Here is a 26727-nt window from a genome sequence, read left to right on the forward strand (position 1 = left end):
GTTTTAGCAGCCTCATTGTAAAAAATTCCTTCCTTCTATTTAGTCTGAATTTACCTTATTTCAGTTTAAAACCATTACCCCCTATTACTACAGGCCCTGCTAAAAACTCTGTCCCCATCTTTCTCATAAGTCCCCTTTAAGTACTGAAAGGTTGCAGTAAAGTCTCCGCAGAGCCTTCTCTTCTCCAGACTAAACAACCCCAGCTCTCTCAGCCTGTCTTCACAGGAGAGGTGCTCCAGCCCTCTGATAATTTAGTGGCTCTCCTCTGTACCAGCTGCAACTGGTCCATGTCTTTCCTGTGCTAAGGGCTCAAGAGCTGGACACTGTACTGCAGGTGGGGTCCCACCAGAGAGAAGAGGGGCAGAATCACTTTCCTTGCCCTGCTGGCTACACTTTTTTTGATGCAGCCCAGGTCATGGTTGGCTTTTTGGGCTGCGCTTGCACGCTGCTGGGTCATGTCCAGCTTTTCACCCACCAGAACCCCAAGTCTTCTCTTGCAAGCTGCTCTCAATCCCTTTATCTCCCAGCCTGTACTGATACACCAGGGGTTGCCCTGCGTTGAGACGCAGCACCTTGCGCTTGGGACTTCTAGCACTTACAAATTTCCAGAAGGATTTTCTTGAGCTAATACACAACTACAACAATCAGGAAGAAAAACAACAAACCCAGGTTATGCTTCACTGTTGCACTAGTCTACATATACAGTAGAAACCTTGAGGTTAAAACGCACAAATTGTGAAGCACCATATGTATAAAATTCTGCTGACCTCTACAGCCTTGTCCACAGTTTGCAGTTGTTTCGGCTGATTTTTGAGCCATATATCAGCACTCTAGGGTAACAGAGCAACTCACCCAGCCTCCACACAAGCATGTTTCATTGTCCAGGCCACATTATCAACTCAAGCCACATGAGACCATCCAGGGTCATTTTACCAAGGGGGCAGATAGAATAATTAAAAATATTTAATTTTCTATATGGAAAGTATTGTCACTAATGCAAACATGGTCCAAATAAGTAATTCCAAATTAAATAATTAGTAACAGAAATAAAGCAGTCATTAGACAAACCACTGGCTTAGCAGTTTACTCCTAAATGCAATGGGTTTGATTCTCAACCATTCATGTTGGCTGCTGAGTCAAATCTACAATTTTGAACTGTATGATTGACTCATTGTTGGGCTCCAAGGCATGTTTAGGTTAGGTTCCTGCATGGTGACCATGATCACCTGTTGTCCAAGTACCTTACCAAAAAGTAGAGGATTTTTATCTTCAGCCACAAAGATGTGAAACACTATTCCCCATTTCCCAAAGGGAGAGACTTACTGACATTCAAGAAAACTGTTGATAAGCAGGATCCATGTGATGCCTCTCCTAACTGAGCAATCTAACCACTGGATTGTTCCTTCTGCCTTGGCTGCGAAATAGCACAGACAACATGCAGAAGAAGAGACACAGATCAGATAGTCTAGATGTAAGGAGTTTTCCCTGCTAATCCACTGATGAGCTGGTACGGCATTGCCAACGGTATGTCCATTGTGGTGTTTATATCCAAAGAACTGATAACCTAAACTATGCCTCCTGTAGCTTGAGGGTTTTTACAAAGTTCCCATATAATGTTCTCCTCCGAAGCCAAGGTTCTTCACTTTTCTTCTTTTGCCAGAAAATTTTTTCAAAAGAACATTGTTAAAGACATAATGTCAACATTTGACTATGAAGAAAACTGCCATTCTTGCTGATGAAATCAGAACACTTTCTGAAATGCAATTACCACACTGAAGGATTGAGGGGCACTGATCAATGGCATCACAGAAAACATTCATAAAGGTGATTCCCATCATCATTTGCCTAACACCACCTCTAATGACACAGCTTTCCAAGATGCTGAAATGTATTCTTCTTCCAAAGAGGAAATGGGATAGAATTTTACTTTGACTCCTCAGCCACAGTAACTGAAGATGAAGTACTTCACACTTCACATACATACCATAGTGGAGATTACAGGACTTCTTTTTTTCAATAACTGCCATGCATTACTGTCACAGTATTGTATAATGTTGAAGAACAGTACACAGGTTTATGGATAATCCATGTCATGATACCTATACCAGTACATGTTCCATCATGTGTATTTTGGACATAGAAAGCTACTGTAAAGATTAGTAAGTCTGACATTTTCTAACAAGTGTCATACAGGAGAAGTTTTACAAGGTAGAATAATTCACTTGGGGGGTAACCCAGCTTCTCAAATATTACTAGATTATTACTCTGTAACTCATGCCAAAAACAATTTCTCTTTAGACTCTTATTACTAAAATAGATACACTGAACTAGGAAAAATACGTACCACATCATGTACTTTTAACCCCTTCAGTGCTTAACTGAAAAACTGAGTTGCACGTTTGTCTGCGTAATAACTTAACATATGTCAGCCAAACATATCTGTATCTTTATTTCAATTAAATTAAAAACAATCTGCAAGTATATTTATGCAATGTTCACTATATACACATGATTTACGCAACTGCAAAGCAATTCTATGTATGTTGATTAATCTATTGTTAGTAAAACATGACAATAGCTATGGAAGATGACCAGTGAGTGCTCCTTTTCACAAGTGACAGTTTTCATGGCATAACTGAGAAAGAATAGCTACTAGCCATGAAATGGATTATCAGTAAACCTTAAAAAGAACATGACATAACCTAGCAGAGATTAACAGTCTTCTAAATGTAGCAATATATTTACTTCGGATGATAGTGCTGCCTTTAAAAACAAAAAAGAAAAAGCTGTCATCTTAATGATGTAAGACTTTCATCTGCTTTATCTAAAGAAAGCAATAATTAGACACTATGCTTCCTGGCAAAAATTTATTTTTGAACTGGCACCATAACATTTCAGAAAATAATAATAAAGTACCTCTTTGGTGAAGCCTAGGTACCCCCTACTACTCATTGTAACAACTTGTAAACAGGACTGCAATACAGTGCTTTGCCTTAATTCTAGCTCCACAAGGTACCTGTCCTGGTTTGAGCCAGGATGAGGACAATTTCCTTTTCACTGATTTTGGTTTTTTTTCCTTCAGTGAGGTCTCTTTTAATGAGCAGCAAGTTTTCCAGCTAGTGAACTGGTTAACGCTGGAATGTTTATGTTACTGCCAAGATTTCAAAGACACTTTGCTCTGTGGCCTCAGTCGTATCTGCAGCCCTCCTGCAGGAAGAAGTGCACTAGATGGACAGCAAAAATTGACCAAAGTATTCCATTCCATATATCTGTGTAACCTCGGTGTAAGGTCAGGGATTATGGAGGTCAAGCTCCTTCTTCTTCCATCCGTGGCCAGTGTCCAGGGAGGACTCCATCTATCCATCACCACTGATCCCCAGGCTCATGCATCCCTGACCCTCATCACTCTCCCCTCAGCTCCTGGCTGCTCTGCCGCTCTCTGGCAGCTCCGAGACATTTCGAGACTGCTCACAGCTCAGGAGATGCTGTGGGAGTTGCTGGGGGTGGGGGGAGGCAATAGGGGATTTGCACATTCCTGAACACATTTGTATATAATTGTACATATTTTCTTAACATTAGTTTTTAATGAAAGCTGTCTAGTTTAGCTTTCAAACCAGAAAGTCTCTCTCTCTTTATTCTCTCTCTCCTTACCCAACCGGGGTGGAGGGGGAGGGTTCAGAGCATTATTGTTGCTGGATTAATTGCTGATCCTGAGTCAAACCATGACAGTACCCCAGATCTTCCTCGCAGTCCTTCTCATAATTTTAGGAAGTTATTTTAAAGCAGGGAGTAAAGCAAAAGGAAAATTAAGAAGGATATAAAGTTCCCTGTTTGAGATTTTAAAAAAGTGCATAATGTTTTCATTCCAAAAAACTGTGCTACTGTATGGAACTGATGGATACAAGACTGTTTTCCTTCCTGTACTGGACATTATTGATCATTACACAAACAGTCTCTGCTCATTGGCCAAAGAAGTCCCTCAAGTCTTTTTTTCTGGTACAATCAGTTGTCCAATTACTTTAGAACAGTGTCCTCCATACTAAAATAAGAATACCAAGGTGACTGATTTTTCCACTAGAATGTCTTTTTTTGCAATTCCATTTCTGTACACTGCATTTCCAATCTATTGGGAGAGTTTTTAGTGTTTGGCATACACATCCCAACTCCTTGGCACCACCAGGTTCAGTGCATCCATTGCCAGCAACAGACGTAGCACCAGGAAAACACGACTCCCAGTGCAAGGGATAGTTCAGGAGGAGTGGGCATTCTCCAGCAATGGTGGTCCATCCCGATGCATCGACGGGTGTGTGTGCTCCCTTTTATAAGTTTTTGGAGGAAGCTTTGGGATATGTTGAGAAGTGCTTTGTCGTGGAGGAACAGGTGGTCCAGCAACGGAATGAAGGTCCACATCCTGTGGTATCAAAGGTGGTGATGGAAGATGCCTCCGTGCTACATGTGGAGAAGGTGTCTGAGGGGGAGGAGGAATAAACGGAGATGGACTATTTGGGAAAAAGGTGTTACCAAGTTCACTTTTTCTCCCCAATGGTGGAGGTTGGAGGTGTAGTGGTGAGCTAGAGAAAACATCTGGAGTTCGCACAGGTTCTCGTGGTGGTAACACAGGAGGGCTCTCAGGGGGGTCAGAGATGCAGGTCCGGTCAGGCACTGAATACCTTGGTGAATACACTTTCGAGGTTGGTTGCCTAGGAGGGATTGCTGGTGGGCTGTCCAGGTGCGCAGAAGAAATCTGAGGCACACAAACATTTTATTCAGTACAATTTTAGAGTGGCAGTAAAGAACAGGTCCCTGCTGTGAAATGGAAGAAGAGCTCCTGCCCTGCAGACTTCTCTTACCCAGTTACAGAGGTGGCACAGCAAGCAGTTGCAGAAGGAAGATGGAGAGTAAAGAAGCAAAAGAGAGTGGCAGTGTCTGAAAAACATGTTTCTCAGAGCAATGCAGACACAAAAGACAGACTGGATGTGCGGGAGGAAAGCAGGGGTATATCAATACATGAGTTAACAGCCAAGGATGGAAGGAATGAAGAGGCCAGGCAAGGATGGTGGTCAAAGCAACAATTTCCATGCTAGTTCCATGTCTGCTTGCTAGGTATGTCTCCCCAATCAAAAAGCACTTGGGTGGTAACACCAGACATTTCTCCAAGAAAATGAAGAAAAGGGAGAGAGAGATGGTGCTGAACAGGGAAAAAAAGACCTATGCTCAGAAGATGGAATTAAGTAGTCAGAATTATTGACTGAAACAGTGCCCAAGCTGCAGACCACAGTGACAGGGTCATAGGTCTCCAAAACCTTATCACATATATGATATTTTAATCATTTACATGTTGGTAGGAACATGGTGTTTAACTCCGCTGGCTGACGGCATAGTCGCCTGTAGTCTGAAAACAACTTACTGAAGAGTCATATACAAGCTCTCTTCAAAGACATACATGTTCTGAACTGATTCTGAGTGGGATTTTCAAATCCACCCAGTTCTCTGAAGTCACAAACCAGCCCTCACTGAAATCAAGAGACTTTTGACACTGTCTGCAACAAAGGCTGGATCAGATCCCAAACATCAGACAAATACAAAAGCAAAATGCAGCAATGGCTCAAGCAGGCAGGCAGACAGGACTGGTAATAAAGAAGGGAAAAAAAGCACTGAACACTACAGCATCAGGGTCAAATACTCTAATGAACCTTCCAGAGGACTGAGATGTGTACATCACTTTCCATCATTGCTGTTCTTCAGATCTTTACCTTCACCCATACACCCCAAAATGATACCCTGAGATAATTATCAGATACAGAAGCATCTGCCTGAAGCCTCAGTTTCTCACAGACAACGTGAGGGATCAGTAGACAAGAGACATTTCCAACCTTACATTTATACCTCATTTGTTAATTTTTATTTGTTTGGGACCGGGACATAATGAGGCAGAACTGTGAAGTCTTGAAATACATGGTTGCTTAGTCTTTACCTGCAGTTCTACAAAAATTTCAAAGATTTCCAAAAAGTTCTTCTGAAAATCTTGTACTATCTTTAAGGGTTACTTTTCTATCATACCTTGCCCTCATCTCCCAGAAAAAAAATGCCCTTTTTTTCTCCTTACTTACTTTTGATGGGGAAGATTCAGCTGGGGCAGACTCCGGTCGTCTGCGTGGAGGAACCGGAGGTGGGACATGAGCTTCATCTGAACTTTTGGTAAAGTTTATGGATGACACAGAGGCAGATCCTAGTGGACATAAAAAAACCCAAACCTGATAATGATGAACTTTTGTTCCACTCACTATATTTACTTTATTGCTGCACATAAAGGTGTCATAAATAATCAAGTAATTGCTCAAAAGTAGCATGAATCAGGATGTGAAAGAAAGACAATGAAACAACCCTCTTAACTTGCAGCTTCCAAACAAGCTGCTTTTCTGAGCTGCAATCATCTCTATGGCCATCAATTCCTGCTCATTCTTAAGCAATCTTCGAGACCAAGACCACACAACTAAGTTGTTCTTGTATCACAAGAGCACTAAAACAATGAACTTGCAGTCAATGGGTCAACTCAACAATGAAGAAATATCTTTTTCTGAAGAGATACTCCAGAGACCTGGCTCGGATGCTCAGCAAGGTCACTGGCTTTGCTAAGCAACTTCTTCCTTTAGCAAGTCATTTCACCTCCTTGTGGCAACCAGCTGAACGCAGGATTAACCCTGTACTTCCTTTGAAAGCCCTCATACATGACTGGAGGCTATGTCCACTATAAGTTACTGAAAGCACATCATAGAATACGAGCTTTCTTGTATGTTGGTGAAGACAGAAGAAAAAAAAAAAAAAGGTGTGGATGGGTCCTGATGGATTTAAAGCAGGGAAATGCTGATTTTAAGTTCTGCAGAAAAGAACATTCTCGTGCAATAAAACCAGTTCAGAATGGCAGACAGCAGAATAAGGCACCCACAAAACGTTCCTTTTTATTCTCATTGTTCACCATCAAACTGCTTCTTAGTGAATATATTCACTGCATAGACACATGGCAGCTGACTCCTCAAATGTTTGTTTGCAACATGGGCAGAGATGTACCTCTGCCTTCTGTTTTGACAGCTTCTCCAAAGACATGCAATACTCTCTACATAACACAACTATTTCTGTTCAGTTTCTCCCTTTACAATAAAAACTTACTAAAAAAAGGAATAAAACACACTGAAAGCTTTTGCTGCCACAAGGAGATAAACCATTTCTGTAGTCGCCTTAGAAGACTAAGCATGATTTTCACCTAACACCAAAAAGAAGCATACATTTTTGGTAGTCTATCTACTAGCACCTACTTGCATGAAAGGGACTTGAAGGATCTGAGTCAAACACACTGCAGGCATCTGTAGTACTTGAAGTAGCAGAAGCAGGGGGAGGGGTTAAGGGAGTTCGCGGAGAGTTGGGTGCAGATGCGGTACTTTCTGTCTCGCTCTCTGGGATGCGGCTGTAACTAATTTTCCTTGGCTCCTGTTGCAGGGGTGTAGGATGTCTCATGGTACCTGGCCTTGGATTAGAGGGACGAACACCTGGGGACTTGAGAGGATAGCTGTACTTTTTGGGCTGAAACGACAAAAAAAAATAAAAAATCAAAAGGCTGTAAGACCAGCTAAATGTAGCTTTGTATTTATGAAGTCAGACACCTGAAATGACTTCTGCTATCTCGAAAGATAGATGTAAGCATTTTTTGAAAAAAACAACAACAAACACAACACAAAACTAAGAATAAATTGAATACTAACAAATCTTGGTGGAGGCTTGACATTTCGTGGCTCTATCTCTAGTGACTTGTTGAACAGATAATCTGTAAATTCTGTTTCCATGCTGTTTCCCATGGGATTCAGGCTTTCAAAAAATCTCTGAAATACAAGAAGGTAGAAAAGTCATCAGCTAAGCCACTTCCTAGTGCTTACTACTATTTTTTCCTACTGCACAAACGATCCCAACTATTCTAGAGAAGACAGAAAATGCTGGAGTCAGAAGGAATGATACACTTTAAGTTATTAAACCTGTTTTGCCCTTTGCTGGGCATTGCTACTGCTATGCTTGGTCTAAAAATCAATTATGCAAGTACCCTAAAAACTTTCTGCAGTGCAAAAATCAGACCAGGTTAGCTCAAACACCTTCAGAAAAAGTTGTATGTAGTCCATCTTTACAAGGATGCACGGAAGATTGCTCTCACAATGCATTCTGCCAAACCTTGAGAAGAAAAAATAATAGAAAATCTTGCAGAATCTCTTAAGATAACCTGTCCTGTGACTCTCTGAAAGAATATAACTTAAAGGTATGAAGGAGGGGGGAAAGAAGGATGGGAGGAGACACTAGGAGAAAGAAAAATGTGAACATCAGCACCACCAACACACACTTATGGTGTATCAGCTGACAGAGCCACCATAAAAAAAGCCTGGTGCATGGACTCAAGGAAATAATGCCACCTACTCTGATGTCAAATTCCACTCTTAAACAATATGGCTGGTTCTGGTACTGCTGTATCTCTCCAGTTATTTCAGCTACTTTTCTTCTCTTGCTGAAGTTAATAAGTTCTTTCCCATGTCGCTTTAAAAATTCAGGGTTGCCTTCTTCTGTTTTCAAAATGTTAGTTAAGTAAATCCCTAAAGAGCACACAGAAGAGGTTCTCAATACATAGTACAAAACAAGGAGGAAGTCACATGACTGGAATACAAAGAATTCTTAAACAATTTGATTTGGGCATTCTAATTATTTAGAAAAATTCTCTGTTAGGGTCAATTGCATGTCATTTTCAAATAAGGACAACATTTAAATATTTTAATATGCCTTTCCCAAAAAGGTCCCCTTTTTGCATCAAAATCTCCAAGTCTGGACATCTTTCTGTTGTTCAGAAAACTCACAACTGAACACCACTATCATTTTGCAACACAAGAGTACTTTCTCTCAATTGCTCTGCCTCAATTCAGCTCTACTCCATTAGACACTCTAGCTAAGCTCCAAAATTTACTTTCAGATTTTATTCTTCTGTTCCACTCTCCACTCCTAGCTTCATAATTGCATCAAACGATCTGATGAGTATAAAGACCAGTCTCAGGTCCACAAATAATGTATCTGGAATGGTCATTATGACTCTTTTAAGTCTAACTTGAGAGAATAACTGAAGCTATTCACGTGTGATCCTGCTAACCTCTACTCATCTCTGAAGCAGGACATGATCTAATGTCTTTTTGCAGAGCTCTGGAGTATATCTTGTCCCAGTCTGTGAAAGGCCAAAAAAGCCATCAACACGGTTTTATTTCAGTTTTGACCTGAAGCCTGTGCTGAACAAGTACAATGCCCAGAGCTGGAATTGATCTGCTGCAAACATCCACACAGCTTGCTAAAGAACAGGAAGGCCATGTGCTTAACTTCACAATTTGCTGAACATCAGAAACTGCAAGCAATTGAAAGAAGAACTGTTCAAGTTTGATGATAAAGGAGAGGCTTCCTTCCCAAACTCTGTTTTTATAGAATCAGACTTTTTAATCAGGTAAGACTCTAGCTATAAAAAACTATAAAAATTAAAACTCTAGCTTTATTCCTTGGAATACTTGATGGGCAAAGAGGTCCTTCTTTCTCTTCTAGCCAATGGCAATAATACATCTCATGTTACTGCCTTCTGTTTAAGACATTTATAGTTGGTCAGAACACAGTCCAAACCATTTTCAAAGCAAGAATGAGTAAATATGTAAATAATATATAACGGATATACTTATTTTTACTGCAAATTACTCCTGCAATTAACAGTCACTTTACTTTTTCTTTCACAAATAAGCAATTAATGTTGGGGCACCTGAAATTCAAACCCACTATTGTTCATAATTTGGTTTAGTGCCCTAGCTCTGTTCTTTCCAAATATTTATACATGATACAGTTCTTTCAAACCAAACATACATACCAAAAAAAGGCACACAAGGAGGATTAATGGACCTGAGTTTTGCCAAGTACTTCTTATAATGATCCTCACTCAGCTCATAAGCTTCTTCTAAAATCTTCTTCTGGCGACTTGGAATTTGCTAAATAGAGAGATGAAACAGGCTGCTTGGAAAGAGAGTAAAAGTGTAGCCCAACAACAATACAGAGTAACTGTCTCCCACTGATCCTTAAGACAGTGACAATGAGGGTAATGCCCAACCATCTGAGGATCTTGCTACCTTTTCCTGTGTTTCTTAAGTGAGGATTGATTTCTTGCTTCTGAAACCAAGAAAAAAATGCGCTCTATGACACACTCATTGATTCATTTGTTGGGAAATTTACTTTCCTTGCTCCTTCATTGAAGGACATGCTTACTGAAAACACAGGCTTTTAGAGTAGCTAAGGTACACTGCATTACACTTCCATACCAAAAAAATGGAAAATATTCACTGTACCTCAAATGTGTGATCCAACCTATACACTGCTGCAGAGTTCATAGCACTGACAATCTCAAGGACACCATTAAAGTTGTTTAGCTCTTGAAAAACTTGCAGGATCTCAATTATCCGGCTCACTACCATTACTCTTTCCTCTAGGTTTTCTGTTTCTACAATGCACCTAAATACACAAGAACATTTGATTCTGTATTGAAGTGTTGATGAGTTTTCCAACACTATTAATTTGTAACACAAATATGAAAAGATTATCAAATAACTTGACACAGTTTAGAAAGTGTTCAGAGAAAAAACATTTGAAAATATTCTAAAAAGAAAAAGCTGAGACTATTATGGCAGCATATAAACATGACCTAAAACTAGAATTCTCTCAAAACAGCATTTTTCACAGTATATTTCTGAATAGACTGTAAATGTCCAAAAATGGAGTAGGTGCAGATTCAGGAAAGTCACTTACTTCTCGAACCACAAAGTGAGATTAGTGGTATGCCGTATCATTTTGAGTAGGTTGGGAGAATTAATTTCTTTATCTTCCTTTGTCCACACACTTCCAACTAGTTCAGATGGCTGCACAGCTCTAGAAAAGTATGCAGGTATCAACACATGTAATTAGAAGTTGGAAAAAAGGTATTATTTTCCCAAAACCTCTTTATTTCCCGTGAATTTTGTAAAGCACATTTGGAAATAAATTCTTAAGGTAGCACTTCCATAATGCTAGGCTCCCCGTATGACTAAGTGACTGGTATTTCAACACTTTGTTTTTGGTGTGTAAATATTTCTTTATGTGACTATTAACCACCTCTGTTCATCTATATGAAGAATGAAGTCTACATTTTCACTGTAACAGAATGTGAGCCTCCAGCACCTGAACCACCTCTCACAGACACCTGATGAGATCTGACACAGTCCATAATTTGCTTTAAAAACTAGGATATGAAGAAAACTGATTTAATTATTATTTATACTTCTCAAACACTGAACTACACGGAAAATGTCAAGAGAAACCTGCAGCACAATGCAATTTGCAGTATGCATCAGTCACATGCACGGCACATTAACTTGGGGAGACAAATACTGCTTTTTAGATTATTTTTTTCTGAAAAAATAGTAATTATTACATGGCATTGGTAAAGTCCCTTGACCTACCACGGGGGCTTCACAGTACAGGCCTGCAGAAACAGTTTCACGCTGGAGAATATGTCATGTCCTTTTCAGTGGAAGAAAGTTACCTGTAAAAATCTGACTCAAGCAAAGTGAGCTGCCGAGCAATTTCTATCGGATGCAGAGTGAGCAAGTCAAAAGTCTCTATGTGTCCTGGTTTGCTTATGTGCCATTCAATTGCTGGAGGTGGGCTCTCAAAAGTAATGTTGTGACTTGGCCCAATGGCTTGTGCTTGCTTTTTCCGGTTGATTATTTTTGTGATCGATTCAACCCATTTCTTCATTGCTTTGCCTGGCACACAGAGAAAAAATTACTGATTAGTTACTCTTAATACCATTTTTCCAAAGAGGTCAATATCATTTAGTAATCTTTCAATTTAAACCCAGAATCTGCTACCTTAAAGGAACCATAGTTTCTTTAGAAGTGCCTAAGTGTCGTTTTTGCACAAGTCTCACAGCATTGGAACACAAAGAAGAAATCTTCAACACTGAGGATGCCAAGTTTGCCCAAGCACAATTCAGGACACCCAAATTAGGCTCCTGCTCTGAATCAGATGTCTTCCTTTCTTTTCTGACTTTGCCACGAGTTTATCAGAACTAGTCCTCTTTTCTCCAAAATGCACTTCAGCAAACACCCTGGATTTTGTACTTTGGGCAAGAGTGTGTGCTTCCCGCAGCTAACACAGGGAACAGGGATAGGAAGCTTCTCCCTCTACTACATTTAGATTCAATTAGGCCAAATGCTTGTTTAGCTCTACACCACAAGAATTTCATACACGAGATGGCAAGACCATTGAAAGTTTACCAGTCATCCACACTTAACTAGCTGGCTCATTCTTTTCCTCTTTTTAATTGCTAAATAACCATTAAATACCTCTCTAACATAGTATTTTGTTATCAATGGCTCCTGCAGCTGTCTCTGTTTTTCTTACAAGGGAACAAGAAAGATCTGTATGATCACAATACAAAGGTGTCTTAAAGGTCTGTTAGGCATTGTGAAAGAGATGGAAAACCCCAGCTTCAAAAAAATACTGGTTTCGACCATCAAACTTTTAAGCATTTAGCCCTGTGTGTAGTTTAACATGACAACCAAAGCAATTACTCTGTTCTGATCATTACTCAGTTCTTATTTTTTGCATTATTTCACTCCCTTTATAAAAAACCCAACACTTATTTACCAAGACGTAACTAACACTCTTCTTCTGAATGTTAGGGGCCAGACGTTGAATAACAGTGGCTTTTTTAATACTAAGGTTTGTTTTGTTCTTTGTTAAGTATTTAATGAGCAATCAGTCCTGTTTTTCTTTAACTACTCAGTGAAAGAAAAAGTGATCCCATTTCATACCTTTGAAAAAGGATGCTTTATGATACATGCCAGCACTTAAAAAGCCCTAAGTACCTCTTACTGTTCCGATGAATTCCTCTAAACGTTGCAGAAGGTCAGCATCTCTTTCAAAGTCATAGAAGTGGTGTTCTACCCAGTGTCGACATACATTTAACACTCTGCAAAAGTACAGGAAACGTAAACGCTCTGCAACAGCCTATCTTCATGTCTAGCATTTAAGTAGGTGAAGGCTCACACAAATACCTGAATCAGCAGACCACATGCAATTTTTCTACTGTCTGCTCTTGACCAGCAACAGCATTTTTCTACTTTTAAAGAAGTCACAGTAATGCTATTGTTCATAAAAAGAACATTCTCTGTAGTCTTCTCTGCCTACACCTTTGTGGTACACTTATGCTCTACAGCCTTGCAGAAACATGGATTAAAAAAACATGGCAGGTGTAAGAAACTAATTTGCACACTAGTAGTCTGAAAAACCAGCACAAGGCTTTCACAAGCTTTTCATGTAATGAATTCAAATTCCCACCAGGATTTAAAGTAGCAAGGTCAAAATGGCTCACACATGCTCTCTATCAAAGCATGCAGAAGACAGACTCCTGGTATCACCAAGAGCCACTGCATCCAAAATGTGGTACATCAAAAGATGTAAAGGCAGTCAGTTCAGCTCACATTGATGCAACACTCACCGTAGCTGCACAGGCTGAATGTACTCTTTCCTAAATCTTTTCAGCTCTGCACTAAGAGGCTGGTCTCCATTCTCCATAGCAATACGATCAGCTTCTGTTGGCTCAGGCTCTGGAATTTCAAATCTAGCACAGAAGATGGGTACAGGTATTAGGCTCCTATTAAACTAATCTTTTTCACAGCACACATAAATAAAATGCTGATTAAAGATAGCTTGTAATTCAGAACATTTCCACAAGCGAGAATCTTACATCTTGGTAAGCACGTAGAAAGATTTGCTAAATTCAGTAACAGACTTCAAAGACAAATCCATGAGATGCTATAAGTTACTGGAGCTACCTGAACAATCCTAGAGTTTCTGGATAGAACTTGAACATTTTACTTGCGATCCTTGAATTTGACAACTTTTAAAAAGTGTTAGGAGTGAATCAAAGCTAACTGGGAAACAACAATTTTACAAACACTATTGTAACTAAAAATAGTAACAAAAAAATTTACACTTCATATGAACAACATTTTTAACAGTGGCATACCTTTCTATTAGCAGACTCAGCAACTCTTGAGGTTTACAGAAGGATCTATACGTTGTGAGAAAAGTCCGAACAAAGTTGGGATCTAAGACAAAGAATAGTTTTATGCTCATGTCAGCTATTACCTTATTTTTTTTTAAATATAATTTAAGTAACTTCAAGTGTCCTTTAATGTCCTTTTAAGGATGCTGGCCTATCAATTTACAGAGAAGATGACAAACCAAAATTGCTTTGGTAACAATTCAGAACCTCTTAAAATAGCAATACAGAGCAGAATTTTAAGATAACTACTTTTACTCTGTTGGAAATTAAAATAATGACTTTCTTTCCCTTCAATTATTAAAAGACCAGATTTTTTAGATATTTATTTATGAGACACGTATTAAAACACTTTATTTTGGACAATGATAAGAACAAGATAATTCAAGTGACGCAGCAAGTAGCAGCAAGGGGAGCAAGTAGCTCCCCTTCTTTTCAAGGGGAGAATGTTTTGCCTAAACCGGTATAACTGATAACCAGTTGTGGTTACAGCAGGCTAGGTATTTTTTCAGCTAACTGACAGCTGTATTTTGATGTTATGTTTATTCATCTTCCAGAAAACCAATATATTTAAATTGACTAATTACATATTGGTTCATTTAAAACACTCAAAACGCATTTTAAAAACATGAAAATATTTAAAACAGAAAACTGAAGTGTCTCCCTTAATTACAAAACCAAACCCATTTGTTTTCAAATATGAGGAAGTGGGAGTGACAGCCTGCTGACACTGCACAGAGTGGACTAGAAAGGTTAACACTGTTATCACTAACAAAAAAACCTGAGTAAGTTGCAATGGTCTTGCATATTGAATCCATATGCAGATTCAAAAAACAAACTCCAATTGGGAACACACAAGATTTGAAGGAGGAGTTCCTATAGGCTGTAATGAAGAAAAATAATGCCTTGGTTATTTGACCTAACATTATATTAAGCCATCAGACTTGTTTCCTGGAATATGGGTTTTTAAAAGCTTTTTTAAAATCCTTCCTAAATATATACCAGCATCTTGTCCATTTGAATGAACATTCTACCTTCCTTAGATCCTACCAAGATCTTCATTTGGGCAACAGTTTACTGTAATGTGTTGCACAGATTAACAGTGTATTGTGTAACACAGCATTTCCTTGCATTTCTACAGTATGCTAATTCCTGCTTCTTAAACAATTGGCTATTCTGTTTTACCATATCTATGTCCTTCATTATTCCGTTTTTCTTATCATAACGCCTCTCCCACCTCTCCTTGAAACTGTACAGTCTAAAATCCTTTTCAAAGGCAAAAATCCAAATCCTTTTGCATGAAGAATGTCATCCCTGTCCCCATCATCCTCATCATGAAAATACACAATTTTTGTTGTCCTAAAAAACAAGTACAGAAGTAAGCACAGTAACTCACGCTTTCACAGCTTGCATTCTGTACACAGCATCCACCCTAAACAGATTTTGTCTACATGAAAAAGAAAGCCTCCATAGCAACTAACATTTTCAGAGAACTGCAAGCTATGAGTCGTAACTATTGTTATTTACAGGCAGGTAGGGCCAGTGTTTCAATCCGTAATACATATTGAATTTCCAATGAAGTAGAACAGAAAATCAAATCTAACCTTGTTATCTTACTAGCAAAAACTGTTGCTCAAAATAGTTTACGGTATATGAGCAATCGTTAAAAAAATACAGACAACACTAGTTAGTCAGGATGTCTGCTCATGTGATAATTCTCTCTTCAATACAGCCAATTTGAAAGCTAAAAAAGAACAATAACTTGTTCTACAAGGATTTATAAATAATCACCCTTGAATTCCTTAAGAAAGGAAACGGACACCATGATGACGCACAAGCACTTTCAACATATCAAAGCTTTAAAAATAGAAGAGCACTGCCCTATGGATGAAAAAAAATTGCCACAACTTTCAAATCTTGGTACCACCTAATCCAATTTTCTTAAACAAGATTCATGCAAAGGAGCAGATAATGAATGCAGAAACACATTAAAACAAGTAAAATCCATCAGAATATGCAAATAGGGTCAGAACCTGAATTTCTAGTTGAAGGGCAGTTTCTCTCACATAAAAAAATATGGAAAGCTGCTTTTGCAAAGGAGATTTCTCCTTATTTTGCTTCTCCACCACTGGATGCTTTGGCCAGTCTGCCATGCCTTTTGGCCAGTTCTTGCAGTGGCTGGACACCTCTTACCCCCAGCAGCACTGCTTTGTTAGAGCTACTGGCCTGTACCTACTCCTGTTTCACAGGGAATTAGAGAAATATTTCAGCTGATAAACTAGTTTGTGCATTGTCAGGGAGATGAGGGAAGAAAAATAGAAAGGTCTAACGCTCAAATACAAATGAGCTGGACTGTGTGGATCTTCACAGATGACAAAAGCTGAGATCTGACCACATGAACACAGAGCATGCACTCCTCAACATGCAACTAACTAAACTGCTCTTTGGCTACTTGCCATAAATTCGTATCACCTCTACAATTATATCTGTAATTATTCATTAAAGAAGTGACCTTGAAAGATAAAAACCTAGAGAAAAGTCATATCTATGGCAAACACTGCTTTTAGACTCCCTGATCCAAGTTGCCATCACTGCTGGTCACAGCATATTTGAGAGAAGTCACCTCAGAAAATTAAGGGCTTGCTATTCTGGCAGAGATATAAATTCAATAAATTATTTTTAAATTACTATCATGCATACACGTTGGGCAAGAAAAGCATTTCTATAGTATGTAGCCATTTACCTAGACATCACTTGAGTACTCATCTTCCCACTTCTCCAAGTGAAATCTAAGCCTTGAACTCTGCTGATATGTGATATGAAAAAAGAACTAAAGGGTTACTAGGGAAAGTTGCTGTATGTCATAAAATGCAACAAAACACTGAATGATTTACATAGTAAATGGACCTTATTTCCTGTAAAACAGAGCATTTTTAGCTGAGTCACTAGATCTTTTTCTTTGCTTCCCTGGAAAAGACAGTACAGAATGGTTAGAGTAGTATTTTTCCTCATGGAAAATCAATTATAAACAGAAGGCATAGAATGAAAGTTAAGGATGTTGAGAAATTACGTGCAACCTAGCAATTCCGCATCAGGTCCGTGTATGTTGCACTACGATCTTTATGGCTACAAAGTTAGACCACAGAGATCACGAGACAATCATTTTTATTATTTTGTTCAGTGTTTCAGCCTCAATACCCACATTCTCAGCTTTGTCATACCATAGTTTAGTCAAGGTCACAAAAGCTTCAAGTAACCTACTTAAAGCTTTATTAAATAGGGCCTGTTAAAGGAGGGAATTGAAGTAACTCTGGATGGACGTGGATTTAATTAATTCATTTGAATTCCTCCTTGATGTGCTTGCTATGTGCTAGAAAGGCCAAAAAGACAAGCAGATGCAAAAAAAAATAATTATACAAGTGACATATTTGAACAAGCCACATGGTCCTTAAAGACAGGCCTTTCTGGCTTACAAAACAGGAGAATGTACTTTGTGACTCCCTGGACAGAGACAACGTGTCTCAGAACTGCTAGCACCTAGAGCAATGCCAAGGCTACACCAACCCAGCACTAAAGTCCCAGCACATATGGAAAGGGCAGTTCTCCCTGGAGAAGAAGGTAGACTAAGCAAAGCAAAGTTTCACAAGTGCATTAATTAAGTATTATTTTTGCTAATTCTCTGCCAAATAGAGTGCTAGCTTTTTTTTCTTAAAAAAAATAATTAAAAAATTGTCTGCCTTTCTCTAAGGTTGGATTGCTTTATTTTAACTTCCAAAACCATAAAATCAAGTCATAAGTCATGCATGGAAAATGCAAAGGCAAGAGCTAAAAGTTTATAAACTTACAAGAAAATGAAGACAGGCAAGAAACTGCCTTGGTAAAAACTGCCAGCATGATATTGCATTTGGGTTTTTAACAAAAGTTAAGAAAGTTCAACTGAAGGAAATGTGGAGAAGAGCAATGAACGTAATGGAGTAAACAGATGTATTTACAAGCATTAAAAAAAAAAATAATAAAAAAGTACTAAACTGCACTAATTATATTCTGCTTGCTCACCACCTCTCCCTAACAAATATTCCTGATCTATGCAGGTATCTACAGATATATCCATAAGACTGATCTGTAGAATAACAATTTGGGATAATCAGAATGTAAAAAGTAAAAAGAAGAAAAACACTCAAAGCATCTACAGTTGAATATGAGAAGCACTAATACCAAGATGTCTGAAGTTTCAGAATAACTGACATAGTAGGTTGAGTAAGAAAAATAATGAAAAACCTCCAAACTGAAAAACCAAGCCCACGATTTTCAGTCCAGCCTATGAAATCCTGGGAGATTATCAAGAAAAACATCACACACACTGAGGTTGGACTGGATGATCACTAACACCTTAAATGTATATTCAACACAAAGACAAAAGTCCTTTAATCAAATACCCACTGAAATTATGATTAAGGCAAAGTTCCAAGGCCAAATTATACAAATGACTGCTTCTAGCAAGCTAATATTTGGTCTTTTCATTAGACTCCAGCACAGACACCAGTAACAGTGATAGAGTATAACCTTTAACTGAAAACATTGGGCCCATAATGCTCTCCTGCAATGCTGGTGCTTCAGCTTTGGAAGTCTCCAGGGGAGGCAATTCTTGTAGCCTGGGGCATACAGGAAAAAGTATTGTCTAGAGCTCAATTCCTGCAGGCCCCTGCCCCCCCCATCTCTTGCACAAGAATAACCCTATGCACATGCATGTACCACTACATTCTGCCAAACAGGATTTTATTTTTAACTGCTACAGGCACAGAGGTGTGTAGTTAGATCTCAAAATCTATACTCAAAAAGCATGTTAGAATATATGCACTACAAAGCGTATTTCCTTGACACACCATATATGTTCCTGCATGTATTTAACACAAAAAGAGAAGTGTACATTAGTCACCACCTTAAGTTTTGACTGTATAAACAAAATGTCTCACCTGCGTACATATGGTAAGTCAGCCTCTCAATGAGCTTGACAACAGTTCCTGCCTTAATGATGGGGATTCCAGATTTGGGCTGCATGTTTTCTTCAAACACAATATTTTCTTCGGAATCAGGTTCTGCAAATCTATAAAGCTCAGGATTTGGAAATCTCATCTGCTCCTCTTTTTCTTCTTGCAACATTGTTACATCCAACATCCTTTCCAGCGTGCTTCTATATTGCAAAGATATCAATGCTGCCATCCAGTTGTTTTTCTCTTCAGCTGACTTAGCAGCAAAAATAACACTGTTCTCATCTTTTAAGATGATTTCAAAAGCATGTCTGTACTCGTTAGTGTCGTCTTTATCGTTGATTTGTACCTTTCGCATGAAGAACTTTTCTTTGAGACGATACTCTGCATTGCTAGCACCGGGAAGTCTTGGCTGTCCATGATTTGACTTACAGCAAATCATCAAGCCATCAAACAGAAATATATGTCTCTCGTGCTTTGCTCCTACACGTGTGAGTGTTCCTTCCATGAGGAACTCATTACAGCATTGTCCAATGTCCTTACCCTCCCAACCATCAATATTTTTCTGGATTTCATTCATTTTCTTAATTGCTAGCTGTTTCCCCTTCATCTGCTGAGTATAGAATCGGCATGCAGATTCACTTCAGTGAAGGATGGGAGGAAGGCAGCCTATTAGTATACATGTATTTAAAAACCACAACCACCACTAAGAGCAAAAACATAAGATCATCATTCTGAGTGAAGAGAATTCCACTGAGAATACAATTTCAGCACTCAGTATCAGCACCATACCGAACCTTGACTAATGTTTCTCTTAAGTACCTCATCTGATACATTTTCTATGCAACAATTGTTTTACTTAAACACAGGCAACCAGAAGCAGGCAAGCTATTACCGGTTCTTAGCCTGACAAACCACTTATTCCCATAGTCAACAAACAATTTCAGGCTGCACTGATTTGAAAGCAGCACATTCAGAGAAAATAAGCTGTTCAATGCATTCATGTACAAGCCTAAAGGTTACACTTCGAAGCACAGAACTTGTTCAGCAAATAAAATATTTTAAAAATTTTAAGAGCAAAAGCAAAGTTTTAGCATGTTCAAATAAATGCACAAATATTAACATTAAAAATAGCAGACAGTATAATTCAAGAATTTGCTACAACACTGCAACTAAGTACTGCTTAGCTATGCATCTATATAATATCCGGTGGTAATTTTAACTTGCCATTGCACAAAACACCTTTCAGAATAAGCAGTTTGAAATTCAAGAACAGTCACCTCTAATCACACAGAAATGTATTTTCATAATATTTTTAGGTGGATATTATCTAAGCATAATTAAACCACAAATTCCGTAGCTTTCTACTTACCAGTGAATTCTCAGAATGTCTCAACTACCAGCATGCAAGGACACAGAAATTAAAATGGTTTTAAAACAATAACAAGTTATCTTGGCTTTGATGTCACTTCCTCTGAAAAAGTAGGCTTGTCAGAAACTATTTTGTTCATTGTTTACTAAAAGAGGAAACTGGGAGCCCTGGATTTATAGCAAAGCATTAAGAGCAGAAAGCAGGAATAATGGAAAGATGTTTACCTAAGCCTTCGTTTTGCAAGACTTTTAGAGCATATCCGTTCCATACTGCTTTGAAGATTTAGTAGGGCTGTTATTGCTTGCTTTAAGCATTCTTTATCCTCTTCATCCTCACTTTTTTCTTCCAATTGCTGTGAACATTGAAAGTCAAACACAGAGTTACAAGCATTTTGGTATGTGCAAATCCAGAAGTTTGACCTAGGAAGAAATCCAACCATCTGCTGATTTTGCATGCACCTGCTTGTTATTAACATTAATGAAATAACCAGGTGCATTACTGACACAGGCAAGAGAGACAACTGTCTGCTAAGAACTTAATCTCAGTAAAAACCAGAGCAGCAGTCACTAGTCCTCCAGACTCAGATGTGCTCAGGCACACATTATTTACCTCATACCTAGATGATTTATGTTACATCTCAAAAAAAAAAAATAATCCTTTAGAGGTGCTAAACCTTAAGAGTAACATGTGAGGTAGGAGATCTCCATACATACATTTTACATACATACCATACATACACACCATTCTACAGCACAAGATCAAGTCTGTGGGCTGTCTGTACATTTTTAACATATATAAAGACTCCTGGAACAGGAAAACTGAACGGATAGCTAAGCAAAACTCCTTCATCACATTTATAAACAGATTACAATGGCTCTCACCTCATTTACAACAGCCTAACCAGTACTTCAGGCTGGAAGGGACCTTGAAGATTATCTTATCCTACCTCCAGCTCAACAACAGAGCCAACACAGATCAGGTTTCCTAGGGCCATATTGTGTTCTGAATTCATCAGATGGAGAGGCCACAACTGTTTTTGACAACGTTTCAAAGAATGAAATCCCTCATGGTGAAATATTTTTTTTTCTAATAGCATCTTAGGATTTCCCTCCTTGACCATTCATAGTGGAGTATGTGGAAGCACTATGCAGCTGTGAGAAATATTTATTTCCCCACCCTATCACACAGTTGAAGTGGGAAGGCTTCACCTCCTCCTTAAGTCTCCTTTTCTTCAGAATGAGTAAGCCCACTCCCCCAGCATCTCCCTTATCACATGCTCCATTCCTCGTGTAATTTTGAAAAACAGTTCCATTGATCTTGTACACCACTGCCAACAGGATCCTGAGCTGCACACAGTTCTCCTGATGCAGCCTTGCCAGTACAGAACAGGGAGGCACTGCCACTTCCCTCAATCTGATGGCTATACTCTTGCTAATACAGGCCTTTGTCTCTGCACAGGTGTTTTGCTGGCTTATGTTAAGCTTATTAGCTACAAAGACTATGATATTTTTCATGAAAAAAACAACAACAAAGGAAAAAAAAACAATAATGAGAGGGACAGTGGGGAGAAGTATGCGTTTTTCCTCTATGGAGGTGTTGCTTAGGTGTTAATCTGACACATGGGGGTACCTAACCATAGTCAGTTTGTAAAAACAGAGTATATGTCTCAGGGTACACAGCTACCTTAATGCCTTCTTAATTCTTCTTAAAGTACAAAAAAAAATATTAAGGTATAAACTGAAACTGGACAAGAACGGTTAGTATTAATATTTTGTGCCTATCACTGTGCCAGATAGGATTTCTAAAACAAGATCTGTCATGTTTTTATCTTATGATTAAATTAATGTTTAAGATTTTAATCTTAAGTTTTTGTTTAAGCATAAAATGTTTCACATAATAGCAAAAAAAATTACTACAGCTGTGGCTTAGAAATAAAACTGAGATAACTATTTACAGGACTATTAAGAGACAAGCATTACAGACTATTACACACCAAGAACTGGCTCCACACAACTGAAAAATTTGTTTTGACAAAGGTGGTGAAAGCGAAGAGACAGGCTGGCATGGACCAGAATAACAGATGCCATTGGAAACAGTACAATCACACATTTCACACTGGAACCAAACAGCAAGTATTGTCCTCCAAAATCCAACATCCAACCAAATTCAGCATATTCATGTTTGATATTTGAATGGCTCATACAATAGCATTATGTTTTTCCCTAACCAGAGTCAATAATTCAGAGCAATAGCTGTCAATGTCAAAGACTACTTTATGTTTTCAGTCATAAGGATGATCACAAGATTTATTCTAGGCAGCTTTGATTTATGTAGCATAACCTGCCATTCTCTTGACCTAATCAGCATTAGGCATGAGCACTTACTCCTGCAATGACCACTGATACAGGGCTTGACAACGTACCAGGCACTACTTTCCAAAAGATCTCAGGGAGAATACATTCTTCCAAGAAGGAAAAGACTTCCTCCATCATATTCCTCTAGTATCTAGATTTAGAGGTATCATCTTTCCCTTTGTTTCAGTTGTGCAGATCATCTAGATTTAAAGAGGGCTGCAGACAAATGAGACAGGTGCAGCACCGCTGGCAGAAGTCCTGACACAAAGCTAAAAAAACATGTAACCACCTCTAAGGCTTTGCATCTTTCCTGCACAAGAGTTCAAAGGAGGCTCTTTGCCTTGTGAGCTGCCTCTTTGCCAACTTCCATCAAAAGAGCTGGGCCAGATTATATGAAATCTCTGGGTAGCCACCCTTCACCAGAGGACAAGATTGTTTCAGCTGAGTCTCCTTGAAAACAAGCCTTATTAGATCCTATGATATTCTGCCATTTGCTTGCAAGGGTACCACAGGAGACAGGATAAGGAGCAAAAGGCACAAAATTGAGGAAAATAAGGCTGAATCCGTACAAAGCATATCACATTATTTTGTTATTTTAAAAACCTGTTTATATAACCTTCAAACTAACACAGATGCATGGTGCCTAGCATAAGGTAGAACAAAAATGGCCCACATTCCCCCCCTCCCCAAAAAGTTGTTTAAATTTGGAAAAATCTCAAAAAAACCTATGTACAAATACAGGTTAATGTGTATAAGGAGAGGACTAAACCAAACAAAGAAAAAAATAAACCGCTATAAAGTAATAGGGAATTTTTTCAATTTAGTGCTTTATAAACTCAAATATCTAGAAAAAATGACTCCCTGTACATTCTTTACAGAAACAAACTTGTACATATTAATGTTAATTACTGCCAAGCATTTCCTCCTATGTTGTGTTTATAGAATGTTTTTTACAGCAATTTCTCTCCAATTTCAAAAATGTTGGCATTCATCCCAAAAAAATCCATAATTCATTTGAAGTCACTTTTATTTCCAACTGTATATACAAACTAAATCAAAGTCCAGTGAGTGTAATTATACTACAGGTTTAACATTTAGAAAGTAGTGTGTAGAAGGAGGTGTCTTCTAAAGTGTGAAACCAACACAAATGGCAGATCAGATAGCACTGTGAACTACTATGAAGATACTTCTCTGCACACAGAGAAGGAATTTGAAAGTTTTGAATTTGAAAAGGAATTTGAAAGTTTTTATTCTAATATTGTATAATCATAATGAATTTCCAACAAAAACAGTCTTAGTCAGACCGAGTTTAAATTACAGCAACAGCTTTCATCTTGCACTGCCCCCAGACAGAATGAAGAGGAGGTTATGGAAAGTGAACCAGCGTAACTGGAAAAGCATCCAACTTTCTCTAAGTCCCACGGATTCTTCTACAGCTGTGCAGTGCCCCCTAATGAACGAATCAGGTAGATGGTAAGAGTAATTTTGCTTGTTTGTTTGTATTTGAATAAAGCAAAGACTACTATATTACTGTGGGAAGAAGGTTCAGATTTACAGGTATCAGTATTATTATTATAGTCGTTGTGGTTTTTAATAATCTTATGAGAAAATGGTTTATGGTTTATAATTATTCTAATACAACACTACAGGTGCAGTATCCTGGCCATTCAAAGAAAACAAACTCGGAAAATAGACTGCTATGGCAAGTTTCTAATAAAAAAAGTACTCTATATTCTAGGCTGCAAGCTCTGAAGAGATGTCAAGAAGTGGAAGACAGGGTATTTTGTTCTACCTACTGCTTAACACAAGGATTAGATATTTATAAAAACAGGAAATTCCGAACAGATACAAAAGAAATCCTCCTCATATAGTGCAAAATTAGACTATGGCAGACCTTCTGTTATACTATCAGGGAAGCGTCTATCTAGAAAGACAATGACAGAAAATACACTTAATTATGATGAGAGTATGAAGATATAACAATACAAGTAGGTGTCACAATTTATAGAAAATCTTGTACTTCAGGGCTTACATCACAATCTAGATTCCTGTCTTTCTAGATTACCCTAAATCTAACAACTGAAATTTGTGAACTACAGGTTCCCCAATTCATCTGGGAAAGGAGATCACAAATCAGCCTACATACACAAAAGATGCAAGAGCATAAGGGAGGCAGGAAAACCACAACTGAACATCGTTAACTCAAGTTAATTTAGTTGTAGGTGCTAACAATCCTTACTGCCCCTCAAAACACTAATCCAAGAAGTTTAGTGCATAAGTAAGACCATGCTACAAGTAGAAACTGCACACAGCAATACTGAGAACAATTTTGAATACTGCTGCTTCAGAAAAACTTGTTCAAAACCCACTATGTCATTTCTTCAGGTGTCCTGAAGCCCACAGTGAAGCAACAAAACCCCTGCATAGCTCTGTAGAGAAATGCTACACAAGCAATGCTCAGAACCTGAAATGCACTGACAGCAGTTACTCCAGCTTCTGTTCTAATGCTTCACCATTTTCTTCAATACCTTTCTGTGAATGGGGTACCTACCAAAAGGCAATTCTGAAATAGGCTGATCAGGAATAAAAATTAACAAGGTTTCTCCTCTGACAAATGCAGGGAGGCAGGTCTGCTGGCACTATGCCACAGAACAATCCTGGAAGCTCACTCAATAACATTGAGTTGCCCAAAAGCTCTTTCTGACCTTTTGCAATTCCTCCAAATACTAAAATCTCAGCCCAAAGCAGCAATATGATGGAAAGCAGTGCCCTCATATCCAGACACTTTGATTTTTAGAAAGCATCAGAAATAATATGGAGCAGCAAATGGAGATAACTGCAGAGAACACTATACACTTCTGGAAAATGGTAACAGTCTAAAAGGCACTTCACAAGGGAAGCTTAAAGGAAACTCCACGTGTGATACTCCTGGACATACACATGCAGCTTCAATGCATTGGAATTTCAGAATACTTTTGTATTCATATGAACTCAGACAATATAGTGCAGTAAAAATATGCATACATTTATATAATTGTTTATTTATATTACAGCAGGAGTGTTATTTGCATTGAGTGGTACATTACTAAAGTAATGGTAAAAACCTTTTTCTTCGAAGTTTAACTATGCCTTCCCAGTTTAATAAGTTACATTAAATCGCATAATCTTACATAAACATGTCAAATATCAAACCTCAGATATCAGATAGTTAGTTACAAAAAGCCTCCAGCATTCTCCTGAAAGTACATTTTTAAATGAAATAAAAACTGAAAAGTTCTCATTTCACATTTTTAACTCCCATAATGTAAATTACAGTCAACCCCATTGGGAAGCAGACTGTACAAGTAAAGCATTAAAAAGGAGGAAACTGAGAAACATTTCAACTTTTAGAGCAGGCTTCCTGGTTCTTTCACAGGTTGACCATATGACTTCAAATAGATCTCAAAGATATGTGGAAAATTTAAGTACATCAGACTTCACCTGAGCCCAAAAAAGTGAAACCATTTGGACTAAGGAAACGTGAATTTAAGGAATTGGAACTTTGATTACTCAAGGTGGATGCTCATATTTGGGGAGAGGAGGAACAAAATTAAATCTATTTCATAAATTAATTACACTACTCTGAAGTAAGTGCTATTTTTCAAATCGGGATGGACACTGAAGAAAAGTCAGGAAGAGCTATTCAGAAATACATGCCACACACAAGTCTGTCAGTTAATGTTTCACCAATTCAACAGTTGAAAAGCTTTCCCTAACAGGTTTCTTATGTGGCCAACTTGCCACTAGCATTCCCATTAATGTGTGTAGCCTGTCAGGGGGTCGATTAGGTCTGCTCAAATGCTACTGCAGCCTGCTAGGTAT

At 38.4% G+C, this 26727-nt stretch overlaps 1 protein-coding gene across 1 annotated transcript in view; it reads right to left on the reverse strand.

Moving 5' to 3' along the window:
* Positions 1 to 2425: 2425 nt before the first annotated feature.
* The window catches only part of SOS1 (son of sevenless homolog 1 (Drosophila)), a 42835-nt gene continuing 18533 nt past the window's right edge, over positions 2426 to 26727 (reverse strand). Inside the window, exons 9-23 of the mRNA XM_010008680.1 lie at positions 20737 to 20864; positions 19126 to 19781; positions 14117 to 14198; positions 13586 to 13708; positions 12954 to 13057; positions 11624 to 11846; positions 10852 to 10971; positions 10395 to 10557; positions 9923 to 10040; positions 8455 to 8627; positions 7758 to 7874; positions 7314 to 7578; positions 6111 to 6229; positions 3733 to 4744; positions 2426 to 3016 (exon numbers count right to left, since the gene is read on the reverse strand). Of these exons, the coding sequence (XP_010006982.1) occupies positions 4250 to 4744; positions 6111 to 6229; positions 7314 to 7578; positions 7758 to 7874; positions 8455 to 8627; positions 9923 to 10040; positions 10395 to 10557; positions 10852 to 10971; positions 11624 to 11846; positions 12954 to 13057; positions 13586 to 13708; positions 14117 to 14198; positions 19126 to 19781; positions 20737 to 20864 (2886 nt within the window). The 3' untranslated portion in view covers positions 2426 to 3016; positions 3733 to 4249. The remainder of the gene's footprint in view (positions 3017 to 3732; positions 4745 to 6110; positions 6230 to 7313; positions 7579 to 7757; positions 7875 to 8454; positions 8628 to 9922; positions 10041 to 10394; positions 10558 to 10851; positions 10972 to 11623; positions 11847 to 12953; positions 13058 to 13585; positions 13709 to 14116; positions 14199 to 19125; positions 19782 to 20736; positions 20865 to 26727) is intronic.

The sequence above is a fragment of the Chaetura pelagica genome, unplaced genomic scaffold (assembly GCF_000747805.2).
Source record: "Chaetura pelagica isolate M959 unplaced genomic scaffold, ChaPel_1.0 scaffold350, whole genome shotgun sequence".
NCBI lineage: Eukaryota > Metazoa > Chordata > Aves > Apodiformes > Apodidae > Chaetura > Chaetura pelagica.